Source organism: Pseudopipra pipra, chromosome 13 (genome assembly GCF_036250125.1).
Source record: "Pseudopipra pipra isolate bDixPip1 chromosome 13, bDixPip1.hap1, whole genome shotgun sequence".
Lineage (NCBI taxonomy): Eukaryota > Metazoa > Chordata > Aves > Passeriformes > Pipridae > Pseudopipra > Pseudopipra pipra.
The window spans coordinates 10,579,114-10,605,851 of record NC_087561.1 but is presented as its reverse complement, the minus strand read 5'-3'; the positions used below and the strand labels follow the sequence as shown (position 1 = coordinate 10,605,851).

The 26,738-nt window shown below is 47.2% G+C and overlaps 1 protein-coding gene across 1 annotated transcript in view; it reads right to left on the bottom strand.

The window, feature by feature from the left end:
• STK26 (serine/threonine kinase 26) overlaps nucleotides 1-1,739 on the bottom strand; it is a 28,786-nt gene extending 27,047 nt beyond the window's left edge. The window contains exons 1-2 of the mRNA XM_064669994.1: nucleotides 1,490-1,739; nucleotides 1,256-1,382 (exon numbers count right to left, since the gene is read on the bottom strand). Coding sequence (XP_064526064.1) covers nucleotides 1,256-1,297 — 42 coding nt within the window. The 5' untranslated portion in view covers nucleotides 1,298-1,382; nucleotides 1,490-1,739. The remainder of the gene's footprint in view (nucleotides 1-1,255; nucleotides 1,383-1,489) is intronic.
• Between the last annotated feature and the right edge of the window lie 24,999 nt (nucleotides 1,740-26,738).

Genomic DNA, 26,738 nt, shown 5'->3' with positions numbered 1-26,738 from the left:
AATCTTTTTCACAAAAGTCTTTTATCACAAAATTTCTTTAGGATGTACCAATACAAGTTACTGTGACACATGGAACAAGGGGACTGAGAAGATGTGGTTTGTGTCCTCGTATAGAAACAGAAAGTCAGTGGATGACCAAAATTTAACCAATTTCAGAAAGCCTAGAAATTATTAGAAATGGTAAGGATAAACTTAAGGCTTGGTATTTTAACTGGCCTAAATTAATATGTAAATACTGTTTATACATTACTTCTATAATTTCTAAAAGTCATAAAAATACCACACCAAGTGAAATTTTAACTTTCTGTTCTGAAACCTCCTGAACTCTTTACTGTACCTGTCTCACACACACAGAGATGTATCATAAAGGTTTATATGTTATTTGGACTGAAAAAAACTCCAGCTGTTATACAGGCATGACTATCCCAGAAGTTAAGACATAGGTCAAGACTGGGCTGCCAGCATCTGACAAGCAAAAATCAACACTGAAGTGAGTTTGGTTCTCAGCTCCTTTACATTTCATAAAGATCTCTCACCAAACTACTATTAGATTGTCCATTGGAGTAAGAACGAAGACTCAGTGATATTCCACCTTTCCTATGAGAGTCAGTAACATACAAACGTGTTTGTTTCCTAGGCAGGTAAAACAACTATACAGAAATGGCACCAGGCCTCACTCCCAGGTGAAGAGAAGTGCAGGTTTCTGACAGATTATGCTCCCTTGCACTCCGTTCCCACTAGACCCAGCAGTTACCACCTTTCCATGAATCCCAAGGTCCTCTGGGAAGCTGCGCTACAGGCCCAGCACCAGGTCGGTGGGGAAGTCCTGCAGCAGGTCCGCCTGCCAGCGCGCCTGGTATGTCATTTACAGCGCACCCACACACCCTGCGATTAACTTCATCTCGCCTTTAATCAGTTTTAGAGGCTCTTACGTGCTCCTGGATGCGGCGCGGCCACCCCCGAACAAAGAGGGCAGGGAGGGAGGGGAAATCCCTTGGCCCCCGCGGCGCTGCAGGTACGCGGCCCCCGGGGCCTCCCGTTACCTCGGAGCACCCCTCGCCTCCCTCGCTCTCTCCCTCCCTCCCCGAGCTGGCCCCGCTCCTCCCCAGGCCGAGCGCGGCCTCCCCCGCCCCGCTCGTCGGAGCCCACCCGCGGCCCCCCGCGCCCCGGCGGCGGCTCCGCCCGGTGCGGGCCGCGAGCGCCGCTTCCGGAGCCGGGCCCGCCGCCTCCATTTTGGGCCCGGCGCGGAGCTCACCTGCATGCCGGGCACTTGCACCGCCACGGGCGAGTGGGCCATGGCGGGCGCTGCGGCGGCCGGGCGGGCGCCGCCCGCTGCTCCCCGATCTCGGCCTCCTGCTCCTGGGCGGCGGCGGCGGCGGGGCCTGGAAGGACAAAGCGGCGGGGAGGCGGCGGCTTCAGCGCGGGCCGCGCTCTCCCTCCTTCCCTCCCCGCCCTGCCCGCCGGCCCCCGCCCGCCGCCGGCTCCTCACCTCGCGGCCGCGGGGCTGCGCTGCGCGAAGGGCGGGCGGGGGGTCGCTAGTGCCGCTGTCCCCTGCCCGCCGGGCTCCCCGCGGCGGCCCTGCCCATGCCCCGCTGCCCGGTCACGGCGCGGGGGCGGCTGCTCGGGGCCCCCCGGAGTGGCGGCTCTCGGCGCGGCCGGGGCTGGCTCAGAGCGCCATGTCGGGCTCCGGCTGCAGGCGGCGGCTGCTGTGCGGCGGCTGCTTCCGTCTCAGCTCCGGCCTCGCGGGGCGGAGCCGCGGCCGCCGCACGGGCCCCGCGTCAGAGCGCCCGCCCCATCGGGCGGGCACGGGCCGGGGCACGGGGGCACGGAGGGAGGGAGGGGTGGTGGAGACCCGTCGGCGTCAGCCCACCCAGGGCCAGGGGCTGCGGTGGCCCGCGCAGCCAGTCAGAGTCACAGAGTTTATTATGTTGGAAAAGACCTCTGAGATCATCGACTCCGACCATTGACCCAACACCACCGTGCCAACTAAACCACGGCACTGAGTGCCACATCCAGCGTTTTCTTAAACATCTCCAGGGACGGTGACTCCGCCACCTCCCCGGGCAGCCCGTGCTTGTGTCTAATCACCCTTTTTGTAAAGAAATTCTTCCTAATGTCCAACCTAAACCTCCCCTGGCACAGGTTAACAGTGTGTCCCTTTGTCCTATCGCTGGTTGCCTGGGAGAAGAGCCCGACCCCCAGCTGGCTACAACCTCCTGTCAGGGAGTTGCAGAGAGCCATAAGGTCACCCCTGAGCCTCCTCCAGGCTAAACACCCCCAGCTCCCCCAGCTACTCCTTGTAACACTTACTCTCCAGACCCTTCACCAGCTCCGTTGCCCTTCTCTGGACCTGCTCCAGCACCTCAATGCCCTTCCTGAATTGAGAGGACCAGAACTGGACACTGGACTCGAGGTGTGGCCTCTCTAGTGTCCAGTGCCAGACCCCTCAGGTGCTGTTGTGGGGTCCCACCTGCATGGGCACAGTGCTGCTCCTTGGCCCCTGTGTCTTCTACAGCCCGTCACCACCACGACTGTGCCCCTGGCTCCTGCACTCCAGAGACACAAAGTGCAAATATCTGAGTGGGTATTTCAGGGGATTTACTTGCTTTTTGTGACGAAAGAGTGATGTCTTCTCGTCTCAGGGATGCTCCAGGTGGCCGGCCATGGCAAAGGTGGCAAGGGCAAGTCCAGTTCCTCTGTGGAGGTTCAGCTCCCAGTTTGGCGTGGTTGGCTCTTTTTTTGCCTCCCCAGGAAGGTTTCCGCCCCTGGCCGTCTCTCCCCAGCCTGCCCCGGCTGCTGCAGGGCTCTCCCAACACACACCTCTGTTCCTCACCACCATCTGCTTCTCTGGTGAGGTGGGCTGCCCCCCACACTCTACCAGGGCCTGGGGAGGGGAAAATAACAGTGTTTTTAGGTGACATTCACGAATGAGTCACCTATTCATGTCTGTGATTCATGTTCCTCTACATGAAAGTTTTGCCAGTCATTTAAGCAAAGCTAAAAATGACATCTTTTATGACGCTGGTCTTCCCTGCACCCCTTTGAGCAAGAATATAGAAATCACATTGGTCCATCACAAATATACTCATGAGTATACGAGGACTTCCCTCAAACTCACAGGTTTCTAGGTCTAAAAGCCAAAAAAAGTAAGGTAAGCTGCAGATGTTACATTGCTACCAGCACTACCCCGTTCAGAGGGTGGGTCCCTTCAGAAAGGATGTGACAGCAGGCAGTCTCCCTCCCTTAGGACTCAGAGGAATGTTGCACTGTGGCAAGGAACACAAAACACCTCTGTTTAAGGTAAGGTTGTGTTAAAACAGGCTAAAGCCAAGAATTTCAAAGTTAGGCAGTCTTTCCATACTTAACTCACTGCGGTTTGAACCAAAAAACAAATTCACAGTGATGTTTGTTAAGGACAGGCTCATGGCTTATGGTGGAATATTTTTTTTTCCAACTTGCCGGTTTGTTAAGCCATTACCGCTACTAAAATATTTACTTTCTTCTGCACCTTTTTTTTTTAAAAAAAAACATGACTTTGAAAGGCTTCTGTGTGATAGTTATACATCTAAGTTACCTAGGAGCCTAAAAGACCTTAATGAGTGGAACGTTTAAGGTAAGTATTTTCTGAAAGTTTATACCATATACTTAAATTCAAAAATGTTTTTGATTAATAAACCTCTGGGAAGAAAGGGGGATTTCTACTGACAAAAAGCTTTCTTAATTATGTACAGTGGTTCAGTAAATAAATGAATGAATATCCACTCATCACACTTCTGAACCCTGCCTGGTTCATTCTGCTCAAACATATTTAAATCACTTCTTTTACTTTTTAATCTTTAGAACATGATTTCTGGCAAATGAAATAGGATGATTTTTGTTTCACAGTGCTGATGCATTACTGACTCCCTGTTCCTCTTCTGGTTTTGAGGCTCTGCTTTTCTTCTTCTATCCATCCATTACCTTGATTTTTCTCCCCAGATTCCCACTAACTGCTTATCTCAGCCTTGTCTTGATTTTATACTCTCCCTTACAGATTTCCTCTTGAAGGCACCAATTTACTTTGTATCAGAAAGTATTAATTGCCAATCCATTCTTCCTGTTTTGGGGCCATACACTGAGACTTCTGGCCTTGTATGTGTTTCTGACTTGCATGCAGCTTAATATAACATGAAAGGGACTGTAGCAGATTTATTGAAGACAGTTCTCCTTCTGCTCCTGCAGGACAATTGCTATGTGATAAGGTACTCTCCACAGCAGTTATATCTGTAGCTATCTCCCACCCATGGCAGGTTGGCCAAGAGAACTGCAGTGCAAAGACACAAAGCAATATGTTCTGTGAAAGACCAATGCTTCCTTGTGCCATACTCACTCAGAAAGTCCCAGGATGATATGGTGAGGGGAGGAAGATCTGCCAGGGAATCTTAAGTAATCAGCTGGTCGTGTAATGACTGAATCATCAAGCCAGGCTGTGAAGGTAGGTAGACTGGCACCATAACATCTAAGAAAAGGGCTGTAATATTGTGTGCCACTCTGTAATTAGCAAATTCTAGTTTGTGCATCAAGAAAGTCAGATGGTCAGTTGCTGATATTGCTGTATGAAAGACCTTCCCTGCTCCCTCCCAGCCCGCCCTGTAAATACCTGTTGCTGCTGTTTTCCAAGGCTTAAAATGTGTCTATAATTCCCTTAGGACAGCTTGCAGGGCCTCACAGTAGTGATGTGACCCAAGTCAGACCTTCTACTGTTTCATGTGTTTAACTACTATTTTTATGTCGCTGGTGTGAAAATACAATTCTTTTTTACATCAGAAGACTGCAGGGAGCTAGTGGTAGAAATGTCTTTCAAACATGAGTGAATAAAATGAAATTACTTACAGTGATAAACAGCAAAATACTACATCTTACAGCTGTGGACTCCAGGGACTCCTCACAGTGATTTACCAAGGGAAGGAGGGAGCAGGTGTCTGAACTGGTTCCAGCAGAGCTGATGCAAACTCACCATTAGGAAAGACCCCTGCAGGCTCACATATCTGTGTAGGAAATATAATGCCCAGTTTCTACATATCAGGGTGGATCTGGGTATTCTGAACCCTTCAGTGCCTTCACAAAGGTGAGTGGCTGGTGTGGTGCTAACCTGGGCTCTTGGTGACAATCCCATGTCATGCATTTAGAGGCAACTCCACAATTCTCCTGTGTGGCACCTTTCTCTCAATACAAGCAGTATGGATAAAGGGTCATCCCATAAGAGTGGAATACAGTATCCCAAACTGAAAATATTCAATGTCTTTTATATTTTTATGTTTGAAACACCTTGCCAAAGATGTTGTGGAAGTCTAAAGTTGACTGGGATTGAGGAAAAAAGAGCTGCATATTTATGTTTTTAATGAGAAGATCAGATATGTAAAAGGAAGAATTCAAATGTTTTTGTAAGAATATAATTTCTCAATTCTTCGACATAAATCAGTCTCTAATTTTGGGCCTTAGGGAAATCACTTTTTCTTAGAGGCAGCTTATTTAGGACCTGCAGAATTTCCAGCACTGCTGCTAGAAGCTGCTGATACTAACATGGGAGATAGATGTACCTCTTGTCAATCTCTTATTATGACTTTGATATTTCTGTATCTGGTTAATAATTTAAAATTATAAAGCTTTGCAGTTGGACTTGAAACAGCACCATAGTAAATCCACTTCTGCCAACTACCTTCATTCCCATGGCCTGAATCCCTCTTGTCTTGCCTCATTCTCCAGCTTCTGTAGTATCCAACCTTCCCTGTGGTCTCTGCACACTGGAATGGCTATTTCCAGCCTCCTGCAGCCTGGGTGGACACAGGTGAGTGCCAGGACATAAGGCAGAGGTTCCCCTTGTTGCCAGCATGGTGACAGAAGCCCCATGCCACAGGAGAATTCGCTGGCAAACGCCTTCTCCAGCTCTGGGTTCCCCCAGAGGAGGCAGCTTAGTCATTCTGCCAGACACCAGGAGCAAGGAGCATCTTCAGTACAAATGGATTATTTAGAGAATTCAACTGCCAGAGTCTGCCAGTGTCAACTAAGTGTTAAAAAATGGAGATTTTCATGTAATGCAGCAAAACTGTGCATTTTCTCCAGCAGACAACAATGGCACATCCTTGAAACAAGGATGATGCCTTTACCACATTCCATATCCTCCCTCAAAAGCAAGAGAGCAAAATGATATTTCTTAGCAGGGCAAAATGATACATCTTCCTGCATTCTTCCTCTTAGAAATGGCTGAACTATTTTTTAATAGACACTTCCTGTACTTTTAAGGAAAATAATAAGGCTGAGGTAAATGCCTAGGATGGAAGAGGTAGGTGAGGGATGCTGGTTCACCATCTCCTTCGATGTAAAGACTAAGGATCATTTAATCAAACAAGCAGGTGCCAAGTTCAAAACAAACAAAAACAGACAGTTCTTCACACAGGGTATAGTTAAGCTGGTGAACTATTTGCTACAGGCCAAAAGTGACTGGACAGTTTAATGGAAGGAAAAAAACCCCAACATTGGGAAACACTGTTTATAAAACCAGCACCTCTGGTTGAGGAAGTAGGTGAGCTGCAAATCCCCACAGGCAAGTGCAAGCACTGCCCCTGCTCACTCCATTCTCACTGCTTCCCTGAGCCCCTGCCACTGGCTCCAGCCAGTGGTGAGCTACTGTGGCAGACAGGCTTTGTCCTCATATGATCAGCGTGTTCCCATGTGGAAGTTGCAACCTGAAGGATCAACCTTTGGTCAAAGTACCCAGCTGAGATGAGAGGAACTGCCATGCAGTGATAGGCAGAGCTACTTGCTAACAGGACAAATAGACACTGTGCCCACTGTACTAGATGAGTCTGTAGCACAGTTTCATTTCTTTCCTGGGGGTTCTTCATTGACTTCAACTTTAATTTTCTATAACAGGGAAAAAAAATCAGTAAGTTGTCTTTATGCAGATAAAAAGATAACAGTGCATGTGTATTGTACCAGTGTGGTGAATGGTGAGTCACTATGTTACTGAGGATTATGATAAATGGAATGAACTCTTCACAAGTTCAAGGACAAACCTTTCCACCTTCGTCACAGAAAGATCCTTGTACCAGTGAGCTTTTTACTTCAGTACAGTGTTTGGCTTAAAGAAGATGGTCTCCCATAGGATAGTCCTGTGCTTCCAAGATTGCAACATAAGTGAGATGCAGTTAGTGTTGTGTTTCTGACCTCCTTATTACAAATATACTCTACTTACACTTCCATCTCTAAAATAAAACACACAGACACACAGATACACATATATATGTATATATATACTTCAGGTAATTATATCCAATTCAGTAGTTTAATATCACAGAACACTGATCTTCTCAAATTATTGTTCTCATACATTCTTCTCCCTGTCTGCAAATGTATTTTGTACTTTTAAATAACTCTTCCCTGCTCTAATTTCCCCCCTTAGCAGGAAACCAGAATTTCAGCAAAGCTTGCGCTCTTGGAATACCAAAAATAGTTTGGTCACAACAGTGGAAGGGGTGAAGGAAGTGAGTGAGAGGCCCTGACAGTGGGCAAACAAAACTCCAGCCCCAACAGCACAGTGTCTTTACGTAGCCAGTCCAAGCTTTTTTTTCCCTATTTTTTTTTTAGCAAAATACATACAGTATTTATAGAATTAAAAACATTTCTATATAAGGGAACAGCAACAAGAAGCTGGTTCTGGTGGAATTCCTACACTAGCAAAGCAGCCCCTCCAAAGCGGATTGAGGCTGATAGCTCTGGGCAGGGTACCTGTGGGGGCAGACTGCTCTGCCAGCACCAAGGAAAGGGTGGAGAGAAAGACAGACAAGATGGGTTAAAAGAGAGAGAGGAAAGATAAAAAGAAAGAGATCATTTTTAAAATATACCAACAGGAAAACTAGGAAGGAAAGTAGAGGAAAAGGGGAAGGAGAAGGGAAAAAATAAATTCAGAAAGAAGTGATATCTCTTCTTGGTAATTCTCACCTGGATTTACTGTACTAAAGGAAGGGATCTCCTTACCTTTTCTATCACATCTTCAATATTTTTTGGTGCCTGGCTTCTCTTGCTCTCAAGGAGAAGATGGTCTCATCAGCTCAGCCTCCAGCCATGCTAGTCCAGGTCTGCAGCAAGGCAGCAATGATATGATGGAGCCAACTGGGAGGGAAAAAAGAGAAGAATGAAGTACTGGGAGCATCATCTGTGAGCAGGAGATTGCTTTTCCCCATCCTTGCCAGGCTTTCAGCACCAAAATAGCCAAGCAAACACATGTATGTGCACACACACACATCCTTGTGCATAGACACATGCACACAGATGCACATCCATCATCAGTCAGTGTTCCCAGAGCCTCAGCCATCCTTCCTGGGAGGCCACAGCCATCAGCTTGCTTTGTGCTGCTCTGCCACTTGCCTCTCAACCCCGTTCCCCTCTGCCCTGGCTGCAGCCTCAACGCCTGCCTGTTGGGCCCTGACAGCACTTGGCTCCTGGGAAGAAGTATTCACACACGATGGCAGCTCGGAAGAAAAGTTGTAAAGAAATCAAAGCCATCTCTGTTGAAATAAACATCTGCTCTGCATTCAGTATCGTGGCAACAGGGCTCACAAAATGTGTGGGCAGCCCTCCAAGGGCTCCTGGCACATCACAGCTATCAGTACCTGCTGAAAACAGGCTGGCAGAGCGGTCACAGCACGGTGGGGAGCACGACAGGGACACTCAGAAGAGAAAACTTTGGTCAAAGCTAGAAATAACTTCCTAGTTTCCTTGGAGGAATACAGCTCAGAAATCCACTGCCCCTGCAGCGACGCTGGCAGCTAGGAAGAAACGGTGGCACCACGGTTTCTTCCATGCAGCTGAGGCATGTGCTCATCACCCCAGCCCACAAAGTTTCTTTCCGGATTGCCCCAATGCAGGCAGAGGAAGAAAGCAGTGGGATGTGGCTGTGGCAAAGCACTTGTCACTGGAACCCATGTAAGGAGAGGTGTGTGTTTGATGCCTCTTAGTTTACATTCAACTCCCTGAAGAGTGGTCAGGATAGGCAGAGACCCGTTGTCTTTCCCTCTACCTATTGCTTCTGCCAGGACAAACTGGGACATTAAATGCAAACCTCTCCCTTTAGCTCTTCATTCCTGTATCCCTGCAGAGACAGAACTGTGACACACTGTTGAGCCGAGTTCGAACGAGGCAGTGGCAATCACAGCCAGTGGATCCAAGTGCTGCATTTGTCATATATACCCTTTGCTATTAGTCCTGGTGCCTTAGCACAGGAAAGACCACAGCTTGGGTCATGGACACCCACCTGAACGTCCAGTTGGAATTTAGTCATGATGGCAATGGTTCTCTTTGATGAGTGATGGGCATGGTTGAGCCAGGAATCAATGTGAAGGGATAGTCTGATAATACCACTGTTACTGAGCTCCTTCTCAAAGCAGAAATGCACACAAACTGCAGGAATCTGATACCTTCCTGGGAAAGAGAACAGAGATGTTTTCATCTCCAGTCCAATTTACCCAAATTCCACCCAGAGTGACAAACATGGCCTTCACTAGGAGCTTCAAAAGGAAATTGCTGTTTGCATAAAAGACATACTCAGTTGAGTTGCTTGTTAAAAGGGAACTTGAACAAGAGGAGAGAATGGAACAAATCTCTTGGAAAAATGTCCAAAAGCCACTGGATAGTGGGAAATGAGATTCAACATCTGTATTCCAGTTGGGCTGTCACTCAAGAACAGCAAGCATCCAGCTTTGTGTGCACTGCTGGATGCCACAGATGGTGGTTCTTGTGTAGAGAAAATCAGGAGATGCTCAAGACTTCAGTAAGGACTGCGAGAGGGAAATGGAGGGAAATCTGGGGCTGAGGTGAGGACAGTTTAGAGCTTTGCTAGTTTTACAGCAAGACAGGGTAAAAGGATAACAGAGATAAAAAGGAAACACAGGGCTACCAGAAAATCCTGCAAGGTTTTTATCTCCATTTCAATATGTAAATAGAGTGATCTGAAAAGTTTCCTGCCTTCACAATTCTTGTCTTCAGGAAATGAACCCTCAAGCAATGCTGCAAACCAACCCAGCTGGCAGCAGAGCTGTGACTAGCCAGGGGGCAAATGGGGTGACAATAAGGTGACAGTTCTTAGTCACGGATCTGCAATCAGACTGGTATAGGCAGAGTCTGGTAGGTAAAATAAAACTCCATGCAAGGGCCAGGGTTTCTCTGGGTAAATGGGTGAGACCAAGACATCAGTGTAGTGAGCTGTGTGGGTCTAAGTGGGTTCAGTGACAGAGGCTGCAGCAAAGAAGGGAAATTTCCACTACTACCCTATGTGAACAGTATCACTTTTCTGCCAACTAGGAGCAAGTAAAGAGCATATGACTTGTAAGTACGCATCTCCTGGCTGCTTTGGGAGCTTTTCTCTGTCTGATCCAACTACTATATACACTTAACCCGTGTGCTGATGAGAAAGTCAGACATAAATATGTGAATCAAGGCCAGTAAGGCTACTAGTGAGACTGTAAATGCTATGATGGTGACAGTGTGACCTGTGTGCTAGAAGGCTGCATCTGTAAAACACACAGTGGGTGGTACATCCTTCATGTGTGCTAGTGCTTGACTACCTTTACACCCAGAAAAGTGGGTGTATTTTTCAATGAAACATAAATAGTAGTAAGACCTAGTTAAATACCACCCTCTACTACCCGATGCTGAACAGCACACTCAGTCCAGGAAACTGCTACTACAAAGGTTAGAGTACAGGGAGGATATGAGTGAGAAAGGGATGAAGGGAAGAGGAAGCATCACAGACCCTCTTACCGTTCCCTGCTAACGAGCTGCTGAATACATGGGCCATTGGTTCCCCCTTCTTCACTGTGTGAATGAGGAACGACAGCAAAATAACCTACAAGAGAGTGTGAAAGGATCCCTGGGAGATGTGTCAAGAGTGCACTCCACAGCCTGATCTCCCTGCTATGTTTGAAGAGGCTGCCATGGGGCAAAATGTTTACTAGACTGACTGAGATACTAATAGGAGTAAGGGGATAAATGGGAGAAGAGGGAAACAAAGAAGTCAGCGCAGCAGAGGAGAGCTGAACTTTCATAAGAGGGAAGTGAGGAAAGCTTGTTTATGAGCTGCTTTGCCAGGAAGTCCTGTGACTAATATTATTTCACACACCAATTATATGGACCAAAACTTTATTTGTGGCAGGCAGGACAAAATGCATAACCAAGCTGTGAAAAGGTGGGCTCACCCTTCCTTTGGAAGGTTACAGCACCCTCTGAAAGCTCTCCTGCCATGAGAGCATCCCACCAGAGCAAGGCTTTGCCTTTGCAGCAGAGACTGTTGCCTGGGGGCTTGGGAGCAGATTTTGTAACCCTGGGGAGGAAACAAACCCAGCAAAGCTGTGTGTTCTTGCAAAAAGAACTGTTGTTTTTGCAATTTAAAGAGGCAAAATTTGACATGCTGTAGTTTTGCACTGTGCTGGTCTGACTGCTCCTGTGCAGCATAACAGAACATCTCTTCTCTTTCCACTCCCCCTCTCCTGCCCCTGCTTTGCACTCAAAGGAAAACAAGACTATACATTTCTACAGTTTCAATGGCAACTTATGGATCACATGGGAAATGTGTAGGATTGCACAGGAGCCTTCTCTAGCAGAACTTTCCACTTGCTGCTCATACAACAATGTGGACAGAAGACCAGAGATTATCTGGGAGTTTGTGAAAGCCAAACAGGACTGACATGAAGCACAGCATCACCGTGAAAAGCCTGTGCTCACGGCAGGGAAAGTTAAGGAAGATGCTGACAGACTGAAAAAATCGGGGGAGGAGAAGGAAGGCCCAAGGGCAACAGTGCAAGGCAGAAAGATTGTAACAAATAATGCTTGACTTGGTTAAACATCAACTCCCAGATAACAGGGAAAAGCCAGCCTCCTGAAAGGGTTTGCACAAGCCAAAAGGATTAACTGCTTGGCCTAGGCCATATAGGCTCATGTAACTGAAACAAATAAACAGGTGAAGTGATTTTTCTGGAGCAGTCTAAATAAGAGAAAAAATTTTGCAGGGGCAGGAGGTAGTAACCTGGGCCGTGGGGTCCTGTGAGTGGAACAAGCTGCATGTGGCACCTCGGCTGTGTGTCACTGCTTTGTGCACCTGTGCCACTGACATAGGGATGCGGGGCTGGTGTGGGTGCTGCTGGACAGGGTGAGGTGGCATCCTCAAATGTCCTTCCTCTCCCACATCCAGCTACCAAGGAGGGAAAACCTTGCAAAATGTTCTTCCTCCTCTATCAGCTCCTAGGGAAAAACAGGTTTCCAGGAACTTGTCACATCCAGGTTAAGACAGAGCTCCTGCAGCCTTGTTTGTATGGTTGTGTTCACCTCCTGGCTAATTATAGCTGGCGTAGACTGAAGCCTGTCCTGGTGTTTCCCCATCTGGCACAGCAAGTTTTTGTGAGCAGGTAAGGCCCTGGCAGCGTATCCTGCTTCCCACCCGCCTCCCTGTCCCCACCATGGCTCTGCACAGCCCTAATCCTTCTGTGCTGCCACGATGCAGCAGGGGCTGTGCTGAACTTCACCTGCAGCTGCAGCACTTCCCCTGGATTTCCCCGGTGCTCTGCATGGGGGTTTCTGTACGTTCTTTCTGTAGGTGCTTTGCTGTGCTCCAGAGGTGCCTGTAGGAGTGAATCCCATTTAACCCATATGCTTCTGCTATCAGCTCTAGCACCTCAGCTCCCTCCACTTGCCTGTGGTGGTACTCCTGTGGCATGAAAGTGCCTGAATTTTGGAGCAATTCATGCCAGCTGGATATCATTGCCGTGGTACTATGTCAAAATGAAACAGTAAAGCTCTCACATACGCAAATATTTGCATGCAAGGCCTGCAGCCCCTGCTTTCCATTGCCCCAATTAACACTCTGATGTATCCTGCAGCACGGCTTCCTCAGCCTTTTAGTTTTGTCTCAGTTCCTCCCCTAGCCAGGAATTTTTTCCTGGGAGGGACCTGAAGAGCAGGTCATGGCAGAGAAAGACCATGTGGTTCCCTGGAGTGCAACATAGGTAACTCTTTGGCCTGAACTGGTTTTTGAGACCTGCCTCCAGGGGTGGCTGGTGCAGATCTGGGTGAACCTCTCTCTGCTGGGGACAGCGGTGATGCCCAGCTGGCCCTTGGCTCAGTGCATGTCCCTGGCACATGCCAATGGAGAGGGCTACAGCTTCCTTCCCTGCAGGGATCTCTGAAACTCCCTGGGCGTTAAAGACAGGGGGGCCTTGTGAGGAGCTCTGTGCCATCTGCTCTTATTTGCTCACACCAGTAGGATGGTAGGGATGGGAAAGTAGCCTGCCCCAGTTGCTGCCAAAGCCAGAGCTCAGCATCTCCCACCTGCCTCCACAGCTTCTACTGTGTCTCCAGCCTGGTGAAGGAAAACACAGTCTGGCAGCATGCCCATCTAGCACTCTGCAGGGTGGAGCAGGATGAGGGGCAGAGTCAGACCTATTGGGTCAGGTAAGGTGAGGATGGGAGTCTCCCCCTCTGGGCCAGCCCCAAACAGGACACCATTCCCATGGACAGCTGCCCTTCTCATTACAAAAGCCATCCTGAGGAATGATGCCATGTCCCTGCAAAGGTCCCATTCCCTGAAAAGCCACTCCACACTGGCCCTTTCCACCCTGAAGTCCCCATTTTCTTCTGCTTTAAGAGACAAGGGAAAAGAGAGAAAGCAAGTAATATCTGATGTCCTTCTGTAGCAGTAAATCTCACCTCAGTTAGTGGGGAGAGGCAGGAAAACTGTGACCAGATCACTCAAAGATGCAGGGAACACCTGGTGAAGCAAAGCCTCTCCCCAGTTATTTGGTAGATATGTATCACATAACACCTGCACCAGCACCACCTTTGAAGCTGATTTGTTTAGGAAACAAAAATGAGAGAAAATAACCAAATCACCTGAGGTGTCTCAGCACAAATAGGAAGATCAAGTCAATTAGCTTCCCTCTGATGCCTGAAGTGGATGGGGATTCGGGGGTGGAGGAGCAGCAATAAAACAGATTAGCTGACTTTCATGCATTTGCCAGTCCAGCTGGTTCTGCAGGATTTCTGGTTGCTGACATCAGAGTGCTCCTCCAGGGATGGCAAGGCAAAGGCAATGTACTGTAGTTTTCAGGACATGCCAAAGAGATGGCCATTAGTGGTTTACCAATAGAATGTTGGCCTTCCCAATCATCTCAGGCTTTCAAACAGGGCCTGGGCACTCCACTCTGCCCTCTGCCCTGAGGGACTCCCCAAGTACTTTACTACTTCAGGCTGACCTGACAGAGCAGCCACGAGTCCTTTCCTATTTATTTGTCCCATTGCACATGTATTTGTCCCTCTTGATCTAGCAGGACCATAAAGCATGCTTGTATCATGTTGACAAATGTTCCTCCAGGCACCAGCACTGGATGTCCACAATCTCATGGGAAGTCACTGCTGCAGAGTAACCTGCCGACAGTGGAGACATGCATAGCAGCAGAGGTGCTACACAACCACAGCACCCATCTTCTGCTACTGGGAGCCCTAATGCAGGCTGTAGCACATTGCCAAACATCCAAGAGTGGCTGGTCACAGGCCACAGGCTGCTCAGTCCTGCTTGTCAGAAAACACAGAGTCAGTTAAAGCTAAGAAATCAGATTTTGTTGGAGTATCAGAGACTGGTTGTTCCCAGGCAGTAGCGGTCAAAGGTGACTGCAGAGCCCTCAGCAGGGGTCAAAAGTGACTGTGAGAGCCCTCTTTGTAAAAGGGAACGTGAGACTTGCTGCTGACACGGGGTAACTATTGGGCAATGCAGCCACGGGTGGCTCTCTCCCACTGCACTTGCTTTAAGAAAAAAATTGAATTTCAGGATATGGACGTGTAGGCGGCTTCTGGCAGGTTCACTCAACGAGGGCCCCAACTGCTCCCTTCTCACCCTTGTACTGCATTTTATATCTCAACCAAAGCCCCTTCTGGTCTCTCTGGGTGTTGCTTAGTTCCTGGGTCAAGGGCTGTGGGTGAATGAAGAAGTGGGAAGAGCAGGAGGACTCTCACACAAGAGCAGGAGGTTGGTGGGAGGCTGTAGTTCAGGGGCATTCCCAGATGGAAGGTTCCTGTGCTCTGAGAAGTTCTTGGAGCTGTTAATCCCTCACGGTCAGGCATCCCCCAGTTTATTCAAACGGCGGGGGGGATGAGCTCCCTCTGCTCACCCGCCAAGCCAGGCACCCGGCATTGGTCCCCGTGACCTTGGAATATACATGTACGCCCCGGAGCACACCTCCATCCCCTCGGGCAGTCCTGCACGCCCCTGAGCACACCTGCACGCCCGGCCCCGGGAACGCGGCTGGCGGGGAGGCTGCCGGGTGCCCGGGCATGCATGGGGAGGGGGGCTAGGTGTGCACAGGGGGGGCCAGAGGGGCACGAGGGGGTCCTGGGCAGGCCCGGGGGCGGGGGGCGGAGGGCACAGCGCAGTCTGTGCCGGAGGTGACGGGCTGGGAAGGGACGGGGTACCCGAGGAGCCGTTTGCGGGAGCCTCCTGCCACCCAGTGTCGGCTCCAGACAGCGCCGCGTTCCGGGGCTCCCCCACGCCCGGGGCTGGCGGGGCTGTGCAGCCAAAATGATTTCAGAGCACCGCTTTAATAAAACAAAAAACCAAACCCAATACTTCCACCCCATCAAACGAGATGCCAAGACAACCCCTCCTTCCGAAAACTCCCATATAACCAAACAAACCCCCAGCCATGGAAGCATCCCGAAGGAGTGCAGGACAGGACCAAGATCCCTGTGGATAACACCGGCTCTGTCCCCACGTGCTGGCCGTGCCGTCGGGTCTCAGGGCTGATGCCAGTGGCACCCCCAGGACTGTCCGGTGGCACTCAGGTCTTTAGTCACCTTTGCACTCAAATGTGACATTTCCCATTGTGGAAACTTGGTTTGATGGTGGTGCAGAGGAAGGGGTTGAGTGCTTCCCCTCCACTCCAGAGAAACCTCTGGATCTTCTGTCCACTTTCGACTGACTTTGTCACAAAGTCCCCAGCAGCGGCCCCATCCGGTACCGCTGCTCCAGGGTCTCCTTCGCCTTCTCGGGGCCCGAGCCGGCCCCCAGCGGCCCCTGGCCGGGCTTCCCCATCCAGACGGCGCTGGGGCCGGGGAACCCGCAGGGAAGGCCGGTCCAGCGCTGCCACCGCCCGTACGGGCAGAGCCGGGCGGGAGCGAAACCGCCCAGGGGCGGGGAGGGGGCGGCTCCTCCGGGAAAGGGGCCGGGCGGGGGCACGGCCCGGGCCGGCAGGTGGCGAGAGAGACCGGGAACGGGAGAGGGACACTGGGAGAGGGAGACCCGGGGAGGGTGTGGAGGAGGATGAGCAAGAGCGGGTCGATATATATATATAATGATACACAATATTCACAGTTTAGGTACCTGTGCAACATGATTTTATTCCATGGCATGCTAAAGTTTTATGTTTTGTCATCCATTACTTCCTCTGTATTTCTTAGTATTCTGAACTTTTCTGATCATTACTTCATGTTAAGTTCATGTTTTTTGGGGAACTATGCTGAATTATTCACTGGCCTGGCACTTGGACCAGGGATTCTTAATTTTTTTTACAGTATTCATGTTTTCTGTGGTCAGTGCAAGGCATCCCTATCCTGTTTCCACAGTAGCAATGTATGCCCTGGAAATTCTTTCCTCATGACCTAATTTCTGAGCTATAAATCAACATTCTTTTTTAATTTGCAAATACTCCGAGATATTCTGAATGTTTGTGATGCTTTTCTAGTGTCCTTTACACATTGGTGAGAAATTCTCTATGCTCACTTCAGTGTCATAACATTTCAAGGTGGGATCACTGGTATTGTTTACAGGAAGTGAATGCAGTTGAAGTCATTTTGGTTTATTTTCAAAGTATCAAACCTAGAATGATTGCTTGATGACACAGATTAAGGACATGCTAGAGAGTGTTTCATTCCAGTGCCTGTGATATACCTGTTTAAAATGTAAGTAATATATATGTTAAAAAAGGAAGTGGGCAACTAAGCCCTGTGCTAGAAAGATGCTTTTAAGAAGGGATTCCCATCCTGACTTTGGTGACATGGAGAGAGTAGAACTTGAAATAGATACATGACAGTGTATCCCAAGCAGCCAGTACCTTCTGAGACATCCAACTCTTTGCAGATACTGTGGGTGCCAAAAGCAGCTGAGCAGTGCCTAAGATGAAGCTCTGAAAGTGTGTAGTGGAGAAGGAGCCTGGATTTGTCTGGTTAAGGCCTGGCTTCTAGTTACTGACTTAGGTTGTCTTTAAAATTACCTTCCAGTTTTTAATCAGATAGACCAGATAACAATGATCTATCTATCTATCTATCTATCTAGGAAACTAGTCTCTGAATTCAATTTTATTGAATAAAAATAAAAAGGGTTCAAAGCATTCTAAATCAATGTGATTGCTGAATCAGTCTGGACTACATAAATGTACGTTAAATTAGTGGCAGAAATAGTTGTAGTCTGTCTTAATTTGGTGCAGCTTTGTCACCCTCTAGTGCTCAAGTCCAAGAAGTTGGTGAGCCTGCTATTACTCTCCGTAAATTTTGGTTGTATGGATTGGTTCAAAGTTTTCTAAGGAAGAAGAATTTTTAGAAAAGTTGTCATTTGCCAGCAGTAGCACAAGAAATTTTTAACTGATACGGGATCTATGCCAGGAACTCCTGATTCCTAAGATACAGTTTTAATCTCTAAACCAATTGATTTAACTTCTTGAATTGAATTTCTGAAACATGATACGCTGCATACTGAAGAAACAGCAAGATCTGTTGTGGTACATCTCTTTGTGGAAAATCCAAGAAAGATGATATTTCTTTTTCTTTTGATTGTATGCTTTATAGTAGTTTTGATAGTAGTTTTCCTTTGTTTGATTGCATTTAAGATATTCAGTTAATTTATTAGTTATGTCTTTATTAGGATATTAGCTGCAATGAGCTTCAGGTTCCTGCAGAGAGGAAAATTGCAGTCACCGAGAGAATTAATCATAAGAAGGAATAATGTCCATATGTTGCCAGATGGTAAGCTACTAGTCTTCATTTATTTGATGTAGGAAATTATGTAAACTGTTAAGAAAATAACTAATCCTTTTCTGTTGTTGTTTCCCCTCAGTCAGGACGGTGTTTCCCAGCTGTTGGTCAGTTAAACACTGGGATGCAGGTGCAGCAATGATTCTCTAAAGCCGACTGTCAGAGGGGGGTCAGTATTGAGACATTTTTTTCCTGCAACCTGCTGGTGGAGACACGACTTCAGTTTTATCAGCCTTTGCCCGGTTGTATCTTTGCTTCCAAAAGTAACTGGGAGAGGTGAATGACTTGGACAGTGTATATATATTGCTAGAAAATTATTTGCAGGACAGCCAGTTTTAATGGCAAGTAAGTAAATTAAAACCTGGGCAGGAGATAAAAATAAGCCTTGCAAATTATACAGCAGCATAAGCAGGGCAAAAGTAATGCCACCCCATTCAGGTCGCTGTACCAGCAATAAACCCCAAATTAGCACATTTCTTGACAACATGCAAGGAAGGAGCTTCACAGATACACCATATGAAATGTTGGAAAAGGAATTGTTTCTGAGAGCTAATTCTTAGAGTAATTTTTTTAAAAAATGTATTTCCCAGCATATGGACACTCATGGAGAAGGGAAAACACCAAGGATGAGAAGGTAACTGTTGAACAAAGACACACTGTAAACACAATGTACTTCTTCATGCTTGAGTTGAAGCTGGACATATCTCCCTGGCCCAACAGGTGACAACTGACACCCAGCCCAGGAGCAATTCTGGTGATTTCTGTGATTAATCCCCAGCTGAGCCAGACCAGTGGAAGTAAATGCGGTGATTTGTTAGGATGGGAGCCCTACAAGACCATTGCAAATCCCTTGAGCATTATTGCAGCTTCACTTCTTCTATAGAGAGTGTGCAGTGAATGGTTCAGACCCAAAATGGTTACCAAAGGATATCTCCTTCCCTTCCCGATGCATCTGAAGGAGACAGTAATTACCTTGCCGCTCATTTGTTGTCCAGAGTGAGGAGAAATGTGAGTGCCATCACTCACGTTTCAGGCTGCTGCCTGAAAAGCCAGTGCATTTATTTGGCTCTGTCCAGGGGGAAAACCAGGCTGCTCCAAAATGCAGGTGGTGATTGCTGACACTGCAGTGATTCCCTTGCTGCTCTCAGAGGTGTTCAGTGCCACCTGCAATTGCTACAAAGGGGGTTCAAGCCTGTGCTGTGTGCTCTGCATTCCCTATGTTCTCACTCCTAACTGTTTTGCCTTCACAACTTCTGCGGTCTTGCAGCAGGAATGTTTCTACTGGGCAGTGTTGCTGCAGTCTCAACATTTGGCCTTAGTATACACTGCTGTCAGCAATCAGTACATGTGCCTCAGTTCCTGGGCATGAAAGTACAAGTGCCAGTACAAGTGTTTCATTCTAATGAGGCAGCAAAACCAAAAAAAAAAAAAAAAAAGTTAGAGCTCAGGTTTCTTTTTTGTTATTGACTCTTGCTTGGACAGATATGTTGCCTGGTCCAAGTCCTGCAGCATGAAGCACATCAAAAGACACCTAGGCAGTGTCTGTCTTCCTGCAGTTCCTCACACAAAGTGCCCCAGGCTCCAGCCTGTTTATGTCTGTGGGACAGTCACCATCACTGTTATTACCCACTGAGGTGTGTCCCCATGTTCTACCCCCTTGGTTTATTTCTGCAAAGTGGAAGGTACTGTAGAATTATGCCTCCTAGCAACTGGTTATTACTTTCTGTTAATACCTAGCCACATTCAATGTCTGAGTCATCCCAGTCTTTATTTTCAGGAATAACCACACTCCATGCACATGCATGCTCAGTTTAGGACTCTCTTATTGATACCCCCAGGACACAGCCACTAAATATGCCATCACATTCACCACTTTGGTGGGTTTTTTAAAGCTTACTGAACATACATGACCTCCTAACTGAGTGGATTTTTATCAGTGTGGAAAATAAAAACCACCTCTCACAGAGGCCCATCTACCCGCAGGATTTCCACCTTCTACACCAAGCCAGTTTAATATTAGCAACACTTGAAAGAAAGAAGTAAGAATTTATTTTAATGGTGAACACATCTCTCCCTTTCCATCTCTTGAGTCTTAAAAATTAACTCAAAAAGTTATTTTCAAAGGAAAATATTTCAAACTTTTTTTTTTACATGTTATTGAGCAGAGACAAGACCTAAAGATTTGAACTTGTAAAAGGGAAAGCCATGAATGAAAAAACCCCGAGGCATTTTACACTGAAGAACATGGGCAATCTGCCCCATGGCTGTCACAGTACCGGGAATCAGTGTCCTTGGCATGGGGTACCCACTTTCTAGTGAAAAGTGTGTCTCTGAACCACAGGTCCCTGACAAGACACCAACAGTCTCTCCTTTGACTTCACTGGACCTTGGAAAATGCTCGGAGTGGAGGACGAATAGTGGTGAATTTTAACGTGTCTCCTCTAAATGATAACAGTAACATGAGATGACATGGAATTTGCTTTGATGGAAATAGTTTAAAACTCTTTAAGAATGCATTTTGTAAAAATATTTTTTTTGTGAAACCCATAGGAACTGATTCAGTTCAGAAGCTTACAAAACCAGCAGGAAAATCACTATTCCATATGCATGTGTGTCTGTGCTCACCTGTGCATACAAATGCTGTGCACAGGCATATAAAAGACGGTGCCTGTAAAATTTTTATGTAGATTGTTCTTTGAGGTGATCAAGGATCATGAAATTCAGCAGATTTCTACATGACATTTGGGAATTGTCCTTATTCCCATACCTCTTGATCGGATGCTGGTGATTTAAAGGACTCACTCCATCAAATGTAGCAGCTGCTTTTCTCTTGCAGCCAGGCATAGTATCCCTGAATTATCTGGAATTTTATTTTTGTTGTCCAAACTCTCATCTAAAACAGTTAGGTCCTACAAAAATAAACTCTTTTTTTAGCATCCTTCAAAACTTGATTTATGATTTCAGTGTTGTGAATGGATTACAAGGTTAACTTAATATAATATGAGTATTTATGTAAAGATTGATGCAAGAATCACATTAATTTATTCCAGAAAAGTAAAATAATTTTCATAATATTAAATAATTTATCTTCCCAATGTCTTGCGAATATTCTTATTCTGTGTAGAACTGACAAACACATTATTTGATTTGAAATAACATAGAAGAGAAAAGCCTTCCACAATTCTGATTTCTCATAAAGGCAGGAACACTCACATCAGGAAACCTGTCAGTCTGTTGTCACAGCTCACACTGTTGTGAATTAACTGTGAAATAGAAAAAGCATTTTGATACAGGTACACAAGTGACTCAAGCACCTGGAAGCCAACCTCACAGCAGACTGGAATAGCTTTGAGTGCCCACATTCTAGCACTTGACAAGTGAAGACTGGACCATAATTTGTGTGTGTGTGTGTGTATATATATATATACATATACATATATTTATATCTTATTTATTTTTAGCTTGATAGATCCTTACTTACTGCATATATTGAAGAGGGCACCTGCTGTTGCTCTTTTACATAATGGCATGGTACATACATACCCGCTGTCTGTCTTGCATTTAACATTTTCCCCTAAGCCTGTTGATGATTTTGATGTGTGCTGGTGTTGAGTGAGAGGCACAGTGCTTTAAAGCCTAATTACTCCACGTGATAAACTTGTGCAGTCATAATGAAGTAAAGAGTTTCTGAGTCTCTATACTGATGAAATGTGCACATGTGCTCAGAGGGGTGTATAGATTAGGCATAGAGCCGTGTGTGGCAGAGGGCAGCAAGAGTGTCCTCAGACCCTGGGCCATATGGAGCCTCAGTGGTGCCAACCACAGAGCAGTCAGATGCATGTACTGATCTTACACCGTCGATTCCTACATCACAGCAATTTGTACTGACTTGGGGCCACTAGAAATGGAATGTTCTGAGGCAGTGGTGACAGCAATGAATCAAGGCTCAGCCTCAGGGTGTAACACCTGCTGGTGCCAGCGTGAGCTGCTTACACTGGAATACAAGTGAACATGATCTGAGCTGCTCTGGCTCTAAAATAATAGGGCACCAGGGCATGCCTGTGGGAAGCAGCTCCCAGGCAGCACTTTGGGGTGCTTTACTCCCTGTGGCTGGAGGTGCTGGTTGGGAAGATAGGCAAAAATGCAATGAGGTTCACAGGCTCTGTGGGACCAGTAGTTATTTTCTTTGAAACTATGCCCTCTCACTGCAGAAATGTAGATGTGTAAATGTTCCTCTCTTGACAAACACTGAATAGTGGCAAACTGTTTCTTTTTGACCGTATGTGGTCTTGATGTGTTTAATGGCCCTTTGTTTTTTCCTCCTGCTTCTGTCCCTCCAGGTTGTTTTTTCCCTGTCTTGTTCCCTTCAACCACCATCTGTGCTTGCCCATCTCTCTTGCCTGTTTGCCAGACCACTCTCCTGCAGACTACCAAGTCTTGCAACACAGCTCTTCTGCACCCTGGAGAGGGCACCTCCTCTGCAGCAAGAGACTGAGCTCAGCTGCCTTTTCTGGGTGTTTCATCAGGGCAATGGGAGGGACTGAATGGGCAGCCCTGACTAGAAAATTGTGCCCCTGTCAGTCTGGTCCTGTTAGAGAGCCTCTGCTCAGCGGTGCACTCAAGCATCTCTCAGCCAAAGTAAATAACTGACAGAGCCATCAGCCTCCAAGGGGAACCCCGTGTACACCAGCTGGGGACCAAGGCTTGCTTTCTGACTATTTGTCTGTGCCTCCAAAGTGCAGTTGTACGAATGAATATTATTTCCTTTATGCCCTTGGCAATTTACAGACCTGTGCTATGTTCTCACTTGCTCACCTCTGGACTAGAAGAGCCTTGGTGTATCTCCTTGTCCACTGCCTGGAAGCTGATCCAGCCCTCCCACTACCTTTGTATCTTCTGTGGCTCTGCTATGTCTTCCTGAGACAGCAGGGCTGAAGCAGACACGATATTTGAGATGGGTTTATAGAGAGGCTCTGCTTTGTTTTCTGTTCCTCTCCTAACAATTCCTAACATTCCAGTTGCTTTTTAACCGAGAATAGACACTCAGAGTAGTAAATGGAAAGGCACATTTCTATTGGTTTCATGCAACAAGCTAGTCTTACAAGCCCACATTTTAGTGGGAGAGAGAGCTCCTAGGAAGGCTGGCTGTGAGAGGATGTACCCAAGGGTCTGCTTTCCCAGCCAAGATGACGTTCAGTATTTCCTAAGCTGCTCAGGGGATGTCTGGTTTGATGCTAAAAGCCACCTTTAATGAGCTTAACAGATGGAGGAGAAGGCCAGTATTTCCTCTAAATTTCCTAATTTGTCGGTTCTGGCTGATTTTAGTGTCAAATAATCAGTAGGAGAAGTGCATCAGGTTACTGCACAGAATTTTGGGGGCATGCATATAGCCAGACTAGCACAGGGTGGTGTCCCAAAGTGGTGCCCCAGGAGCAGCATGTATGGAGGGGCATCAAGAATAAAAGATGTGGTTTGGGGCAGACTCTTTGGTCAACTCCATCCAGGTACCAAAGCAGAAGCCAAGGCATCACACATGGGGGCTGGTGTTCTCTCCTGCTGTGCACAGGGGTCCTGGGGCTGGCACTTGTCAGACTGGCTGCAAAACAGACTCAAGCAAGACAGGAACTCGCTGCCCAGACTTGGAGGAGCAGGGGGAAGTGTCAGTGGAGCCCTCAGTCAGCAGCAAGAGTTGCTGTTTTTTAGGGGTCCTTGGAGGCATTCAGACAGCCAGAAACCACAGGCAAGTATTTGAACAGAAACCTGAGATCCAAACAGCGTTTCAGACTGCAGTTCCCTCCAGAACTGGGATAGACTGAGTTACAAGGAGAGCCTTTTCCAGGTAGCAAGCCAGTAGAAAAGAGCCACAACAAGCTGAGAAGAGATCAGCAAATCCCCAGACTGAAATGCAAGGGGTGACCAAAACTGGACCCCAGACAGCAATGAGTCTTGCTTCTCCATTTGCAAGATGGTACCCTTCTCCAAACCCACACATGGAAAATTCCCAGTCCTAATATCCTGTTCTCAAATGCACCTTAGCTGCATAATTTTCCTTACCTATGAGATATGAGGAAGTCTACTGCTGTACATGGATGGACCTAATCTGAATTTTTCATAGCCTTGTGCAACTCCCCCCTCTGCCCATGGATGCTCTGGCAGAGCACCAAGAGCTTCACTCATCAAGTGTTGCTCCCACTGCCATGTGAGGACCTCACATCCCTGCAGTTTGACACCACAGAGCACAGCTCTGCTGGGGAGCACAACCACATAATGCCACCAGTCGAGACAGCAATATTGAATACCAGCCCCTTCTGCACCACTCTAAGTCAGCCTTGCCAAGGAGTATCTGCAGGAGCTCATGGATTTCACAACTCCTCTGGGCCTGCAGAGAGCATGCATCCTAAATTCAGATTTTCCCCCTTCCCTAGACCTGGCACAATGATTCAACTGTGCATTTGCTTAAAGGATTTCACTGTCGACCAATCCAAGGTTTCTTCATTGACCACAGTTAATTTTGGTATGCAGAAAATGCCTGGGTAAGGACGGGGATCTGAGCTGCAGTTTCAGTGTCTGTGAGTTGCCTGCTGTATATTAACAACAGACTAAACAGCTCTCACCAGCTGAGTCTCAGTTTCCGTCACTACAGTTTTGTAGTTATAACACTTCTGTGATATAGAAAATAACTTGTGAAAAACCTCACCTGAGGAAAGACTGAGCTGAAACATCCTTAGAAATCTGGATCTTCTTTGATAACTATGGGTATTTGGGAACCTGTGTGTTTCTTAGCCTGCATGGATTCAAGCTAGGGAAGAAAATACAGTCTGACACGTGACCAGTCTTGGCTGTTGGATACGTGGCATTGCTGAGGGTTTTCTCCCTGTAGGAAAGACTGAGGTCAAATATCTTTATTTGCATATTAGTCGTGATGGAAGTTGCTTGTGTGCAATGAAAAGAGAACACAGTCCAAACAGCTAGAAACTAGAACAAGACCGATTTACTATTTTTTTGCATAAGCCTATAAATTGTCCAGAACTTGCTCTTTTTTATTCTGAGAAGCTGCTGTCATCTGCAAAAAATGTGACTAATTCCACCTCAACACAAGAAAGATGCAAGGGAGGCAGATTCCTCAGGGATCTCAGTTCTTGGAGAAAAAAACACCCCTTTAAGAGTCCACCAGCTCTACAAGAGGGGGAAAAAAATATACTTTTATTTCCCTTGATGATAGTGATGAAAAGGGAAACAACCATCAGGAGAGTGCCCTGCTTGGACCTCAGCATCAAAGAGCTGAGGAGGGCTGGGGAAGGTGGAGAGACTGCAAGAGGAAGGGAAAAGGAGACAAAACCCTGTGGGAGCTGCGGAGAATTTTTTTTTTGCTTAAGGCACAAAGCTCGCCTCTGTTGTGTATCTGTGCTCCCCAGTCACCTCCTCCAAGGCTAGGAAGGAAGGAAGCTGGTGAGACAGAGGCATTTTGCATCCCACCACAGCCATGAAACGCTGGAGGGTGCGTCTGAGTGTGAGAAACACCAAAGACACCCTTGTTCCCAGGGTCTCCTCAGGCAGGGGGTCCCCAGCACTGCCGAGGCGAGTGGATGACCTTGATGCAGCTCATGGCTACATGTTTCTGCAGCAATGCAGAAACACACCAACAGGCCCTGGTACAGCAACACCTGGGCTGATTCTGTAGTTGCCCTGGATTTTACAATGGATCTAACATTGCATTTAGAAGCATTTTGATTCATCCTGTTAAATGTGCCTGGTCATGAATCTATGATGCAAATGAACACCACAGCAGTTCTGAAGGGAAAAAGGACTTCTGTGTACTGCATACAAGATGTTCTGGTATTTAGATCAACTCCAGCAGTCTTCATTAAAATAGACACTAATTGCAGCAGGTTTAAAACAGGGCGATAACAGAATGCAGCCACAAACAGAAAAAAAATGTAGCAATTTCCACTCAGCACCTAGCTTTAATGCAAGGTTTTATCTTCTAATTAGAGCCCCCAGTCACATCTTTCTATATATGGTTGTTTGCTTGAAAATAGGCAAGGTGGTACAGTATTTAGAGAAGTGCATTTTTATATCCATTTCAAATTACAAGCTAGTTCCCCGCTGAGGTGCTCTCTTATTAGGTCCAGCCAGGAAAAAAATACTCCAGATGTCATGAATTGAGAGCTAACTGGTGTACTGGTGCAGTAGGCAGAATTTTACCAGGCAGCCACGCAGAGCCTAGGTAGGGCAAGGACAGAGTTTTTCCTCTCTCTGAGCTGTCCTACTACAGTCTGTGTTAGAAATGAGCTCTGCACAGACTGTGGTGTGCACACAGTCCACAGTGCAAGTGGTTGCTGGCCACACTTCACCTCCTTTCATGAGCTCCCCACCTTCTCCTTTGCTTCTTATTGATCCTTATGTGTGCTGTGATGAGCTTCACCTCTTCAGCTTCTGTGCATCAGCTCCTCTTTCGTGAGCAGAGTGCAATCCCTGCTCCAGCACAGGATTTGTAGTGCCCTGGCAAAGGCAGAATCAAGTTCAGAGCACAAAGGCTCACAACTTCTGCCCACCCTGGACTTGTCAGGCCCATGTTCCACCAGCCTGACCTCTGCCACAGAGGGGAACTGTAGCTGTCAGAGCCCAACTCTATCCTGGATTCATGTGCAGAAAACCCTTGCATAAGTCTCCAGGTCAGCACTTGCTCCATC